The 14,388-nt window shown below is 45.6% G+C and overlaps 1 protein-coding gene across 4 annotated transcripts in view; it reads right to left on the reverse strand.

Moving 5' to 3' along the window:
* Positions 1 to 2,443: 2,443 nt before the first annotated feature.
* Positions 2,444 to 14,388, reverse strand: part of LOC100679613 (dentin sialophosphoprotein) — a 119,516-nt gene continuing 107,571 nt past the window's right edge. For 3 of the 4 annotated variants that reach the window (XM_003427083.5, XM_003427084.5, XM_003427085.5), the window contains exons 13-14: positions 7,042 to 7,104; positions 2,444 to 4,565 (exon numbers count right to left, since the gene is read on the reverse strand). In XM_003427083.5, the coding sequence (XP_003427131.2) occupies positions 4,468 to 4,565; positions 7,042 to 7,104 (161 nt within the window). In that variant the 3' untranslated portion in view covers positions 2,444 to 4,467. The remainder of the gene's footprint in view (positions 4,566 to 7,041; positions 7,105 to 14,388) is intronic. The other variant, XR_512498.4, reaches the window with a different exon arrangement.

Raw genomic sequence — 14,388 nt, forward strand, 5'->3', positions numbered from 1 at the left:
GAAAAAAAAACAACAAAAACTGCTACAAGAAAAATACCTATAAACTACTACTGTAACTACTACTGCTACTATTACTGTAACTTGTAATACTGATGATTGCTTGTCGAATCGTGCGGAAGAGGAAGAATCACAAGCCAAGCAACGGCCCGAAACTACCTATGTAACGATTTTTATTGATAAACAAGGAAAAGGAATAAAAACTTGAAGTGATTGATATTGTAAAAAAATACATATTATGGAGTCACAGCGGCTTGATTATTTCGTGTCTCACACGTACATATTTACGCTTTCTCTCTCTTATTCTCCTTTTTTTTCTTTCACTCATCGCATTCGTGACGTTTTTCTTGTTTGCTCATCGCTTCGTGTGTGTCTGTTTCCATCAGGCTGCTTTATAGATATTACGATGATAAATGGCTTATGAAAAACTGTTGCTTCGTGTATTCGCTCTGATATTGCTTATTATACACTCCTTTTTTTGTCAACGATTTGTTTCCATTTTCTATATTGATTTCAACCGACGTCCTTTTTATCGTTTCACTGCTATGACGATGATGATAATGATAAGGACCTTTTGTGATACGTAACTTAAATATACGAAGCAAATTATTTAACGACGCTATTTTGACAAGGGACGGAGTCGCGGGCTTCCTCCCGTTCACGGACCTTCATTACCTTGAAAGCTCTACTAATATAATTAATGTTATCGAAAAGAAAATTAACCACTGTAAAAAGATTTTGTTACTATTATTACTTCAAATAAAAGAAAATTTAGATACTTTCGACAAAAAAAAACACCAACATCGAATCGATCGTTTTTCTTGAAAAACAAACAATTTCCATTTATGCGAACGCACACAGCCTTTCAGCTGAATACTCAAATCGCATGGAAAACCGACGGCTCGCAAGGATAACTTCGACGCTGTATGTACCGCACACAGTGCACACGTCGCCGCTGGCGTTATCCGTTTTTGCGCCGGAAACAGCTCTCGCTCCGTCGAATTTCCTGCTAAGGAGGAGGCGCGACTGCGGCTTCTTTTCTGTATAGCGTGTTGGAGACACGTCTGATGCTTTTCCCGCGCAGCCGTGTTTGGCATTCAGCGCCGCGCGACACTAATTTTTCAACCGCAGCGAGTCGGAAAACGCGCCGAGCGACACTCGATACCCATACACCGCGCGCGCACTGGCGCCCGTGAATCTGTATAGGAGAAAAAAAGTCGAGAGAGGCTATTAACCTTGAGCGGATTTTTTTCTCCTCGTCCTGCGATGGAAGATTCCGTGGATTAGTGGAAAGAAGCTTTTTTTAAGTTGGACTTACCTTTTCTGGTTCTCGGAGTGTCGAGGGTGCGACACGCGTACATTGTAGTGGAACAGAAATAAGGAGGGCGTTTACAGTTTCTACGATTAATTTATTTTATAATTTAAAAATTATAGTAAATATAATAATCGCATTACCGGTGATCGTTTCATCGTAGTAATTAATATATTATCAGCTAGAATCTCGTTAATCGTGTATTCATCATTCATTTTAATAATGTCATTAAGAATATTATTACCGTTATCGTTACCGCGACGTGTGTAATCGAATTATTAGCAACATTACAACATGTTAATGATCCTATATATAAACTTGCGACCGTATCAATAATATTGTATCATTAACATCCTCTGTGTCTTTGAACTCTCGCGCTTCATCACAATCGCACACGCGCACACACTCGCACGCAAATGCCTCCTTCACACCGCACTAATAATCGCTTTTATATAAGGTGTATACATGTCGTACTCGAAATACTTTTCGATCGAAGATTATTACACGTGCGATCAAAAGTTGCGCCCCGATTACAATCTCGCGTCTCGTATTGTAGATAGTTCGAGCTCGAATTAGATTTTAGCTTCGTATTTTTTTTCTCCTATCGTTGACCATCTAAAGGAAAATACGACAAACTTTTTTTGTTCTCTTAGTCACACAAATCTCGGTTTTTTTTCTCACAAAAAGAGGTACACGAAGACTACCGCGAAGAACTCGTATCGCGCGGGCGATACGAGCTTTTTATTACACATAACTCAGCCTCGAAAGTACATCGAATACGAAACGGTCGACGTTATTACATCGACATCAAACCCTACGAAAACCAACGGTCGCTAAAAAACCCTTTTCTGAATCACATTGCATACATTTTACATGGTCTGTGCGAACGTTAACACATTATGTATATTCGGTAGCCAGAGCCTATCCAGCATCACGACAACAAAGTTTATCTTTTTTTTTCTTATTTATACCTTAAACTTTTTTACCTTCATTCGCATCAGAAGAAAGAAAACGAGACGAAAAGAGCATCCCTTTTATTGTTACCTCATGTGCAAAATGACTTCCTCTTTTTAGACCCTAGAAATTGCAAAGTTTACTCATTTTTTGTCATTCAATTAACTTGTTATATTCTCCTCCCAACTTTCCGCGCTTTCTTCGCGATCTGGAGCTGGACATTCGGCCCGATTGTACATTCTCTTCGCTCTTTCTTCAAACCTATACACTTTTCTTTCTTACTCTTCATTCTTTTATTTTTCTTCATTATAATATACGATGCGTATGAAAAATTATCTGGCGTTATTAGAGTCATAGACAAACTCGCGGCCCACATTTGAGACAAAAAACACCTCAAACACGTTTAAAAACTCGTGAATCGCACTTTCGTTATACATATCATATTTGTCAAAGGAACAGATATACAGTCGCAAAAAATCCATTCAATTTATGCAGTATAATTCCTCGTGGGTCGAGGATCGCAATGTTATGTTTTCTTCTTGTCAAAGTTACTAAAAAAAAAAAAATAGTCAAATCAGCACGTTCCTATCCGTATTCCAAGGATCGCTTGAGGTGCGGAGAAAAAAATCGTAATATACGCGACGCGCGTCGCTATATCATCATGATAGAAAAACAACAAGTTTCCGTACTCGTCAAAAATACACAAGCGCGGGCTTGAAAACAAAAAATAAAAACACTATGCAGGAAGGTAAACAAATTGGCACTATAGCCCTACATATCGTCATCGTTACATCCGTACTCGTGTAAAAGCTCGTTTACATATACATACGTAATAAATGAAAAACGAAAAAGGAAACGCGCGCGTGTTATGCGCGCGCGAGTCATCGATAAGATAATATATTTATATAGATACTATACGTCAGGGTAGACAATCCATCGGCGAATGTCCAGCGACGGGAAAAATACTCTCTTATTTTCTCTTTCCGCAATTCTCTCCCCAGTTCAACGATTTTACGATTGATTGTTCGTTCTTCGCCTCGAACATTTTCGACCGTCTGTGCGCGGTTTGCTGTTTCTCTTTCGTGTCATATAATCATCGTGTGTCATCATTTCAGGATCAGGGATATCAGCGATACTCTCACTCGTCGGCGATGAACAAATTATTTACACTTTCTTCTCGTTTCTTTTTTTTTTTTTTTGCATTTTCCAACCCATATTATATTTTGTCAGAAAGAACACACGCCTGCTCTGCGCGCAGAGAGAAACTCCGAAATACAACTGTTTCAGCTCTCGGAGAGTGATTATACGTATATGCCTCGCGTGTTTATACTCCGCGGCAGCAGCTGTTCTAGCGCAACGGCTTCTCGTATTATATATATATTATATACGCGCGGCGCGATACACCTTCGCTAAACTTTGTACACACTTACCTACAAATATATATATACGTATAGGCATATCACGAGAATTCGCATTGAGGGTACACTCGTTATTCGTTTTCTTTAGAAAATCGTCCTCCTCTTCATCCGAGGATACACGTTACATTATATTATATCCTCAAGCTTACACCCTAATTGTCTTTATGAAATTTGTAATAATATTATTGTAAAAACGTGTGTGTCTTAGGCTTAGAGTGCTCTATTGCAGTAGAACTGGCAGTCGCGTACTCGCAATGCGAATTCCGTATGTATATATACTGTATAAATAGCGTATCTCTCGCAGTATAATATTGAACCGAATTGTAAAAATCTAAGACATTAGACAGCCGGACATTCGAACACAGAGCGGGATAATAATCGTTAATACATTAGTCGTGCGTTATCATATGCTTTGTTAATGAAGACTATACCTTCGAACATCCGGCCCATATAGATCGATGAAAAAGGAGAAACCGTCGCGCTAGACACAACCTATACATATCGTGCATATACATGTATAGTAACCGAAAGAAACGAGCAAAACTCGGAATAGAATAAGCGCAGCAGACACACAGACGAAAACAGGATGAGAAAAGACGATAAAACTCGATAGATGAATTTAAGCCTGGCCGTTATGTTGAACGAAGCTTATCCTCGGATTCACTGGACGATGCAGCAGCAGGGATTGCTCGATATCGCGAGCTGATTCTGCTGCTGGAGGTGTCCGTTGGCCGTGGCTCGCTGCTGTCCCTGTCGCTGGCGATTGGCTACCCTGGCGCACCTGGGCTATTGGTTCTCCAGGGAGTAGTGTCGCGAGCGCTTCCAGAAGTTCTTGAAGAAGCCCTTCTTCTTCGGCGCGTCGCTCGTCTCGACACCTGCAACAACAGCTCGGTAGTGACCCGTTGGCACGGGTCTGTCGTTAGTTTGCGATATCACGTATTTTTTCCAATAATCGAGGCAAGTTGTGCGAGTGGCGAGTCCATCGAGGAGAATAAGTCGCGCGTCCTCGTTAGCGGCGAGGGCTTCGATTTAAAATATTTCATCCACGTTTTTATACGCATACAGTCGGCGCGTCAGCTGAATCCAAAGCAGCCTCTCTTCCGGCTGGACAGCGAATCGCGCAGGAAGCTACTATATAGATATCGCGTGTGTACACACTCGTGGATGCGATAAGGCGTAGAGTGTCGCTCGGTTATTACGTCGAAAAATATTTCTTCTCCACCTCGCATTTGTTAGGAAAATCGGCATCTCTGCGGCATCGGCTTCACAACAACGCGGTACATCGAGAGGCCAATGAACGCGGGACGAGGGAAGGAAGATAGCGCTGCAGACACAGAGAGAAAAAGCAGCAGCAGCAGCAGCGGCGCTCTGTGCGTGTACTCCTGGATCAATACCAATAGAGCACGCGGCCGGCCGGCACATCTATATATATATATACGTATGCGCGCTCGAGGGAGACGCTCTCGGGTGTGTCCCGACGATCTCTCGGCGCCACCGCCACCCCCTTCGCCTTTAAGGGCTGCTGCTGCAGTCGATATTGCCGAAAACATCGATTTACGGTTAACGCAAGAGCTGCGCGCAGACTTGTTTACGGCGCGGATGAGACACTGCTTTTCCCAGCGCGTATCAAGTCGGAGTGCGAACGGTTCTCGCGCTTCGACTCTTTTTGTCCTGCTGCTGCGGGCTGAAAGGGCGATTGAAATTTCAATGCCACGGCGGGATTGGGAGAGGATGATGAGCTGCCTTTTCTTTTTCGAGCTAAGCTTTTACGGTTACACGCTTGCGAGCTTTGAAGACCGAGCGAAGTATCCAAGACGAGAAATAAGTGCCATGATGAACTTTTCCGCGCGCGAGTTCTCTAAAAATAAGCCTCTCTCGGGCTCGAGAATCAAAGAAATCTGTGTATCAAGATATCCACTTTGATTTTCCCCCGGACAGCGGCGGAGACGAAAAAGCTCTGCGCGTATACAGCGTGTCACACACACATACACACGCGCATACTCGGTCCCCCTCAAAAATAACCGGGTAATATTAATAGGCTCTCCTCGTTCGCGGAGGAGACCGAGTGCTGCTGCTGATGATGCCCGAGAGAAGCGCTGGGAGAGGAGATATTTTGGATCTCTCGCTATGACTGTGCCACCACCGTCGCCGACGCCGCGTTAAATTCGTCGGCATGTGCGCGCGCGCGTTCTCGGGTGGAAAAAATTTTTCCTGCACACGTTCTACATATTATACCGTTTGGGATCAGTGATTTGAATTTTAAATTTTGTTTGGACGATGCGCCCTGGAAAAAGTCGTATCTCGTGTGCTTGATACGGCGTAGGTATTAGACGATGGGGAGAGTGCCCTGTAAAAAGGGTTTATTATAAGGGTAGGACGTATCGCGTCAAAAATTATAGCCGCCTTTATCGCGGATTCGTTTTATGGTAAATGCAAAACCCGACACGATCCATAGCGTAAAACGTTATGATAAAAAAGCTCCTAATTTCGTAAAAATTCCTTTAGCGCGCAGCTCCGTTTCCTGATCTTAATTTTGGAATAATGCTCATTGTTTCGGGATGACGTGTCGGTTTATATTTTCGAGGCTTAAGTAACTCTCGAACGGCGCGCCGCGTGCTTCTGAAAATATTTACTGCAGAAAGTAGACACGCGCGATGCGGTTTTTCAACTCGCCAAAATTAAGCGCTTTATTTATAGCCGTTATCCGTTTTAACGTTTAATTTATTGCCTTCCGTTACGTATACGTAAAGCATATATACACGTCGAGGTTTCGCATCGCGATGCACGAGGTTCAACGTCCATCGATAATCCGATATCGCGATCGAAAATTCAAAATACCCGCGAAAAGCACAGAGTAGACGATCTAGTTCGACCTTCGCAAGGTGAAACGGCGTCAGCAGTGGGAGAAATAGACGGCTCGACTATATTTGCTCGCTTAATGAGAGCCGATGTATTTTAATCGATTCGCCGCGAGATAGAGAGAGAGAGAAAGAGCAGCTTGGAATCTCGTTAATGACATTGTAATGTTTACGCCTTCTGAAAATACCGCTCGCTGCACAGAGCCGCGTGTGCGGGGGGTGCAAGGTTCGGCACTTATTTTTGGCCGACTCGCAGCGCAAACAATATTTTAGCTATTTCTCCGCGTGCCCGACGACGACGTGAATCTGGCGCGACTTCGAAATAGACGTAGGTTCCATCCCCGGCGAGGGCGAGGTATTTTTTTTTTTTTTTTTTTTAAATAACAAGTGATTATTGACTGGTATGTCGGGAGCGAGTGATTAAGAAGGAAGAGGAAAGGTCGGTGCATAGATTTCTCAGACACTCATCGGTCTGCGCGGAAGCGATAAGAGATAAACTTACCAGCATAAGGACCGGATGGCGAAAGATTATCCTTGCCACTCTTCCCGTCCTTGCTTCCACCCCCTGAAACAACAAGATAAACAGTGCGTTAGTCGAGCGGCCTGCATCGATCTATCGTGTATGAGAATATAATATCCGATATAATATAGAATAAACATTCGTATGTAAATATAATATGAAGACAGAGAGAGAGAGAGAGAGAGAGAGAGAGAGAGAGAGAGAGAGAGAGAGAGAGAGAGAGAGAGAGAGAGAACAATAAAAATGAAGACAGCGTTATATACGAAAAAAGAGGTGAGAGCGAGCGAGAATAGAAGCAGCGCATGATAAAAGAGATCCTCAGCAATATAATTCATTAGCGAAATTGAAACGTTACGCGATTGGACCCCGCGTTACAACGTCTCGAAACTCTCGAGTCACGCTGAGCTTTCGAGAGCCTGCAATCATCGTGTATAGAAAGCGTAGTACAAGTACAGTTTTGCGATGCAGTTTTATCGCGCCGCGCTATCTCTTCGAGGGAATCGTTATATCGCGCGTAGGATATGCACCGACGATGATTCTTATCGCAAAGGCTTAGAGGCTCTACGCGTGAGCAATTTTGTAGCAGATTCACTTTGGAAAGTATGAGAGATAGGTCAAAGAGGTCGTTAACTATGGATTAAGATCAGAGTGGACGGGCGACCCTAAGGGCCGATATTGCACTATACAATGGATTCAGCTAAACTAGTTTAGGCGAAGGACTAATTTTCTACCGTATATACGTGTGCAGACGCTAAATTTAACAGTGTGCACGTGATACATCCGCATGAAACTTTGTTATTCGCCCTAAATAACGAATTCGTACCATTTTTCTTCGTCGCATGATGGATTTTCACGACGAGAGCGTTTAAGGGGAGCAATTATCTCGTATATTCACGGCTGATTGACGTTCGCCCATTTAAGAGTAATAGCTATCTCGTTTAACGAGCGTCGATAAGACCCAATTTTCGAGAAACAGTATACATATATATGTATATAGCGTGTCCGATGGTGCACCGAAAAATCATCCTTATCCAGCATACGTGAGTCTCCGTACAAATAAAGCGGACGATTGCTTTTTCTCGACGACTCGACGCCGACGATTACGCCGCGCGCGGACTCGTTCTGGAATCGCAGTTAATTCACGGAATGGCCTGCCACGCGCGAGAGGGAAAAACTTCGGGTGAGATAGCGGGACTCTGGAATCAAATGCGATTCAAACTGCTCTCGGGGTTTTAACAAAGTTTCGCAAAGACTTGATCGTCGCTTCGAAATAATGTTATTACAACTTTTTCCTTCTCGTTTCGCACGAGCATTAGCTGCGGAAATAGAAAAGCGAAAATCGGTCCTTAAGAGTGTAAACATCGGCGTAATTGCGCGCACTCTGCTTAAACACACTGCGAGTATAATACATCCGCGCATTGAATTTAAATCAACTGCAGCCATTAATTTCCGAGCTATCGAGCGACAAGCGGATGGCAATAAATAAATAACCGTAATTGATATATCAACGCTGTCCCGTGTTGTATACTGCGCACACGCGTACACTCGCGGCAATGTTTCCCGCAAACCTGTTCCCCGCACCCATATAGCCGCGACCAGAACGACGAATCCTCGTTAAAGCTCGCACTCGGTAGCGCGCAGAGTCTCGAAAGTAAAATCGCTCGCCTATGTATATCGACACACAAGCGAGGAAGAGATTTAAAAAGCTCCTGTGCCACCGGCGTAGGCCGATATCAGTGTAATTGCGCGTTTCGCGATCTGCCCTTCCGCGAAGGCTCGCAACGAAATTAGTATCTCCATTAGCCGTGAGGATCTGCAGCAGCGGTTATTACACGCCGCTGATGGGGATGCTGCAGGTAGGCATGTCGTAAGCGTATACCTTTATGACGAGCTCTAGTGTCGGACTCCGAGAGCCTATATTGCGGTGCTGGTATACTTTTTCAACATTACTTTTTCTGCGGTAATTATCGGCTTTTGTTAAATAACGGACAGAAATAAATCTACGAGCCGTTGCATCGATTAAAAGTTTCGCAATCCGATTCCCAGTCGCGGCGCACAGTTGAGAAAGTGGAGCTCGGAGTATATATCCAGTTATATCTATATAATACGATGCCCGATAAGAAGCCAAGCGCAATTATAATCCCGCGCGCGCAATAAAAGCCTCTGCCCCGAGAAAAAAGGTTTATACAGACGGACGATGAGCTCGACGTGCAGCCGAGAGAGAGAGAGAGAGAGAGAGAGAGAGTGAGAACGAACGCGAGAGGCATGATGTATACTATATATAAGCGACGTAGACGTCTGGACTCTCCGCGGCGTATAAATCAATATAAAGGCTTCGGGAGTAGAGAGCGTGCAGGGAGATGAGCGCACGCAATTGTGTGGCGCGCTCTTTCGCTATTGAAATTTTTAAATACGTTAAATTTCACGTGGCTGCGAATTAGCTCTCGAACAGTCGAGCACAAGAGCAGCCTCGAGAACGTCAGCTCTCCGGTTTCAACGGCCCGACGTCCCTAGAACAACATAACAACGCGTTATGCACCGGCGACTGTCGAGCAACAGTAGCGGTAGACGAGTGAAAAGTGGCTCCGCAGTGCGCCCATTGAAAGATTGGCTCGGAGCGAGCGGACGGCATGTTGAAACCACCTGGCTCCTCAACGCGGGACAATCAGTCGGTTTACACAGTATACGCGGAAGCACGAGCCCAACGGGACACTGCGCCGCGGCTCTTAATAACGTTAATGCGTTTCGAGTGTATTTTAGCTCTTGCTTTCGGGAGAGGATAATTCGAATCGATTACAGGCCGTCCATCAGAGATGAATGTACAAGTCTATGAGGGACCGGCTTCGAGGAAGAAAAACGATAGCTTCGGTCTACACGAGGAGAAGATTCCTACTCGTCTGTAAGAATCGACTTGATCCGACAAGGTAGGCGCGTGAAATTCAATACAGCTGCCTTTTTTGTATCGAAAGCAGTTCAATGGGTCGTGCGCGTCAGTCGTGTTTCTTTTCATCGCCATTAGTTCTCTCCCTCCGAAAGAGAACCCGTAGGAAAGCCACAAGCGCGAGCCTGTGTAGATCGATTCGAACCGGCAACAATCCTTCGGAGCAATTAGTCGATCGATCGAGCGGTCAATCGAATTAAACTCTAAGCAGTTACGGTAAAAGTGCGAGTTTTTAAATTACAGAGAATGCGCAGCTAATTAAAATTTAACCAACAGCTACTCCGCGTAACTCGACGATTAAGGCGCGCAGAGGCAGCTTTGTTCATCGGCGAGCGAGGAGCATCTGTCACTCGATGCGTGGGAGGCCGTGAAATTTCGTCTATTTATAGAAGAAACTCGCTCCGCGCCTCCCAGACTTTCAAAGAGTCGAGTTTGCTCCAAACGCGCATAAGCTACTCGATTATACGCTCGTGCGTGCGTAAAAACGTCTCGAAACTGATACGCTCCTGTTTTTCTCGTAATGCAGCAGCATTATTAATAGAAACGCATAGAGCGCTTGACACTTGGCATAGTAAGCTGACGATTAAAAGGGATTATTTTCGAAGCTCCTTTTGGCAAAGCCGACTGTTCCTGACAAACACATGCGTCACACGTCCTTCTTTCAACGCGAAAAACAGCATCACCTGCCGCTAGAGTCAATCATCTCTCAAAAAAAAAAACATCCGCTAACTCCTCCATGTGCGCATTTCTCTATTTAGCCTCGTCAATTTCCGCACATACCAGCCTATACGGCTGTATCCTTATACACATGAGCGATATGAGGATCGCTAAAAAGGCCGCTTACGCGAGACTCGGAAGGAAAACGGCACTTTGTCAACTGGAGAAGAAAGAAAAAGCCGGAAGTTGGCCTCTGATGCAGTCTAGCGCAGCGGATTTCGAGCCAACGCGCGGAGGAACTCGAGAGGAGACTTCGGAGAAGGTCGCGCTATGTTTACTTTCTCGGCAGGGGATGACGCTTCAGTGAATTTTCGGGGGGATTTCGAAATTGGCTTTCACCTTCTCTCGCGAGAAAACTACGGGATCGGAGCTGACGCTGCGAGGAAATGGGATTACGCTATTGCGGAGTGAGTTTTCTTGTTCTCGGCGGAGTGATGAACGTCAGTAAAAAGTTGTGCGTCGATTTATTATTAGACCGACGACTCAGGCCGTCAAACATTTGCATAACAAATGACACAATGCGATATATATATATATATATATATATAAATTCGAAAGTGCAATACCGTATACACACCCAAGACTGCCGTGTGAATATTCAGCGCACGGCTGCGAGGCGGAGATTAAAAATTGTCTGCTGCACTTCCTGCAAATCCGCGTTCTTTTCTACCGCACAAAGCTTCGCGCGCGCCTGAGCGAGCTAAAGTAATACGACACACGTTCATAGGTGTCGATTGCACTTGCGCCTCTCTGACCGTATCTCGAATAATTTCTGCTTGAGTCACTCATTTTTGAGATTACACATGCACGTATATCCATTGTTCCGCTCAGCGCGCACCGCAAAAACTCGCTCAATAACCGATCACTTTTACAGTATACGTACAGAGCACAAGCGAGGTAAAAATGGAAATATTTTTCAAACCGTATGTATAATGCCACGCAGCAGCGGAACTTTTCCCGCGTCACAGTAGCGCACTCGATACGTCACCGAGGGATACATGCAGGCCGGCGCTTCGCTCGCAAACAAGTTTGCGCGCGGCGAAGCCATTTTCCGGAAAATTTCTATCGGCCAGACGCGGATTTATGCGCTGGAAAATTCATAATGCGAAACTCGTATAATATAGCCGAGAGCTCGCCGCGTTATTTCAAATATATGTGCAGGGTGTGTACGATACTCGCTGCATGTGGATGTTTCCTCGAGATCGAATTCTATCGACTATATATAGGGCGAATGTATATTTCCTGAGTGGAGCATTAGACTAGGTATCGGGTTGACGTAGTGCAGGGTAAGCGAATCCAAGCACGCCATCGAATTTTCCGAGGGAAAACCGATTCGTCTATAAACGCCGATTTTTATATGCAGACTCGGAAGAATCGGTGCAGCGAATCGCGTGGGTTTACTTATAGCATTAATTCGCGCGATAATCAAACCTTATACGAGATTCCGCGAGAGGAGGACCGATAAATCTAGCCTCTCGAGTTTGTATTAGCCGCGCTTTTATTGTCCGCGCAACGATTGAGAAGTATAACCGCGCGCGATAATTATGTCGTAGACCGCTTGATAGATGGGCTGCAACGTGTAATTTAGGTGATTTATGGGCGTAGCCTGATTTATGCGAGGTAAAGCGCGTGTGTACACGAGTCTCAGCCTAAGGTTGATCTTTCCAGCTCCTTCCTACATCGCATTGTAAAAGTTCCCTTAAAGCAAAGTAATATAATCATACTCAGATGTCGCGTGCCGCTCCGAATTACACAGCAACATTGCACGTCCGTGTAATTTACCAGCTTCTTCAAATTAAATCCTCTCCCGTAAAAAGAAAAATTACTTTCAATACTCCCTCAGCACTTCAGTAGCATCGCAACGAGCTGCGCCGCATAATATCTAGCGCACGGGAGCGATTTCGCGCTGCACTTAGGCGCGTAATTTGTTTCCAACACAGCAGTAAAGCTCGCGCGCGCGGAATGCCGAGAAGTTATAGGGGAACGAAAAAATCCACACCGCGCGCGCGCGCGAGTCTTCTATTGAAAATTCAGAGAAACGCTTCCAGAAGCGCGAATTCCAGCGCGATATTACGGAAAACGAAAGTGTTCGCGGCTATATATATAATATATGAGAACAAATTAGGGCGCGGCGAAATTTCAATTAAACGTGTGCAAGGATCGTCGATCGAGGATTCCACCGAGGCTGCGTCATCGGGCGAGTGAAAAACTGGTTTCTATTGAGGTAGCTCGCAGGCGAGCGATGTGTGTGTGTGTGTGTGTGTTATACCGTCGTGAGCATCTTTACGCGTAATACGTATATAGTGTGGAGAAGCTCCCGGGAGCGCGGTGTCTGGGCCGTCGTCGCCGGCTGGACACTCTTCCGTTGAACGCGTCGAGGCTAGACGGCGATATCGGAGTGTGTGAGGTTATATATCTGCGATGCTATGGAGAGATCAATGAGAGGCTGATGCTGTGCAGGTCGATGGATTTTTATGATTTCTCGGGGGTTGAGAGCGACGTGACGGAAATGAAGTCGGTATGACCGGCGAAAATCGCGTCGGAATTCACGCGAGAGTGATAAGGAAAATTTATTCGCCTGCTTTCAAAGTGTATTTATCGAGATCGTTCCCTTTTCTCGCTCGCGGGTATATATCCAGATGTGAAAGTTCATTACAGCACGGAGGCTTCTTATACGAGGCTGGTTGCACAGCTCTCGACAGCGAGGGACAAGAAAAGCGCTGGCGCGTGATGTATCTGTGCGTTCCGAATCTGCGAGAGTTAGTTATCGGCATACAAGCACACCTAATCCATGCGCTCTTGTATAGAGTCCGCTCGGCAAAAACTGATCGACAAGTGACATGTCCCTCTCGGCTCCCCGAGCTTTCGTCCTGTATAATACATGTAGAGAGTCGAGGGCAACGGCATTAGCCTCGCACGAGTCGAGGTGTTCAGTGCCGCAAGTGCGCGCGCGCGCGCGTACGGGTACGACCGGGTCATTTTTCCAGCACTGGCTGGTGCTGCTGGCTGGCGCTAGACGTGCTCGCAGACGGCGCGAGTAACGATTGCGCAGCAGCCGAGGACGATGACGACGAACTCGCCGCCCCCTCCTTTATACCTACGCGCACTACTCTATCTCGTTAATTCGACGGGGCTATGCACTTGGCTTTTGTCGCGATACATCGATCGATCGATGAAACGCTTTCTTATTAGATAAACGAATAAAGCTGGACCTCGCGACATCTATAAATAACGCAAATGGACGAAAAAGGAGGCAAAGACACACGCAGAAGAGCAGAAGAATAGGATTGCTACCCCCTGCGTACAGAGCCGAGCTGAGCTACTGCACGAGCGAAAAACATTTCCCTCTCTCGCGCACACCCGCCCCCGATGCTGTACTATAATGTAGAATAGAGAGAGAGAGAGCTGCACGTGTGCGTGCAGTCGCAGGGACGATGCTCCTCCTCCGGGAGCCCCGTGCCTCTTTTTCGGTATAACGACCGTAGCGCCGAAATTACACGGGCTATTTTTTTTCCTGCTGGTGGTTTATTTATCGCACTCTGGTATGGTATAAGTTTCGAGTGGACGAGAACCCGCCTTATCAGAACGCCTGCGATGCGAACTTTTTTAATCACGAATTTTCATACGCGGCTACTCACCGAAAGAACGAGCGGAGCCGGAGCTACGTGACG

This window comes from Nasonia vitripennis, chromosome 2 (assembly GCF_009193385.2).
Source record: "Nasonia vitripennis strain AsymCx chromosome 2, Nvit_psr_1.1, whole genome shotgun sequence".
Lineage (NCBI taxonomy): Eukaryota > Metazoa > Arthropoda > Insecta > Hymenoptera > Pteromalidae > Nasonia > Nasonia vitripennis.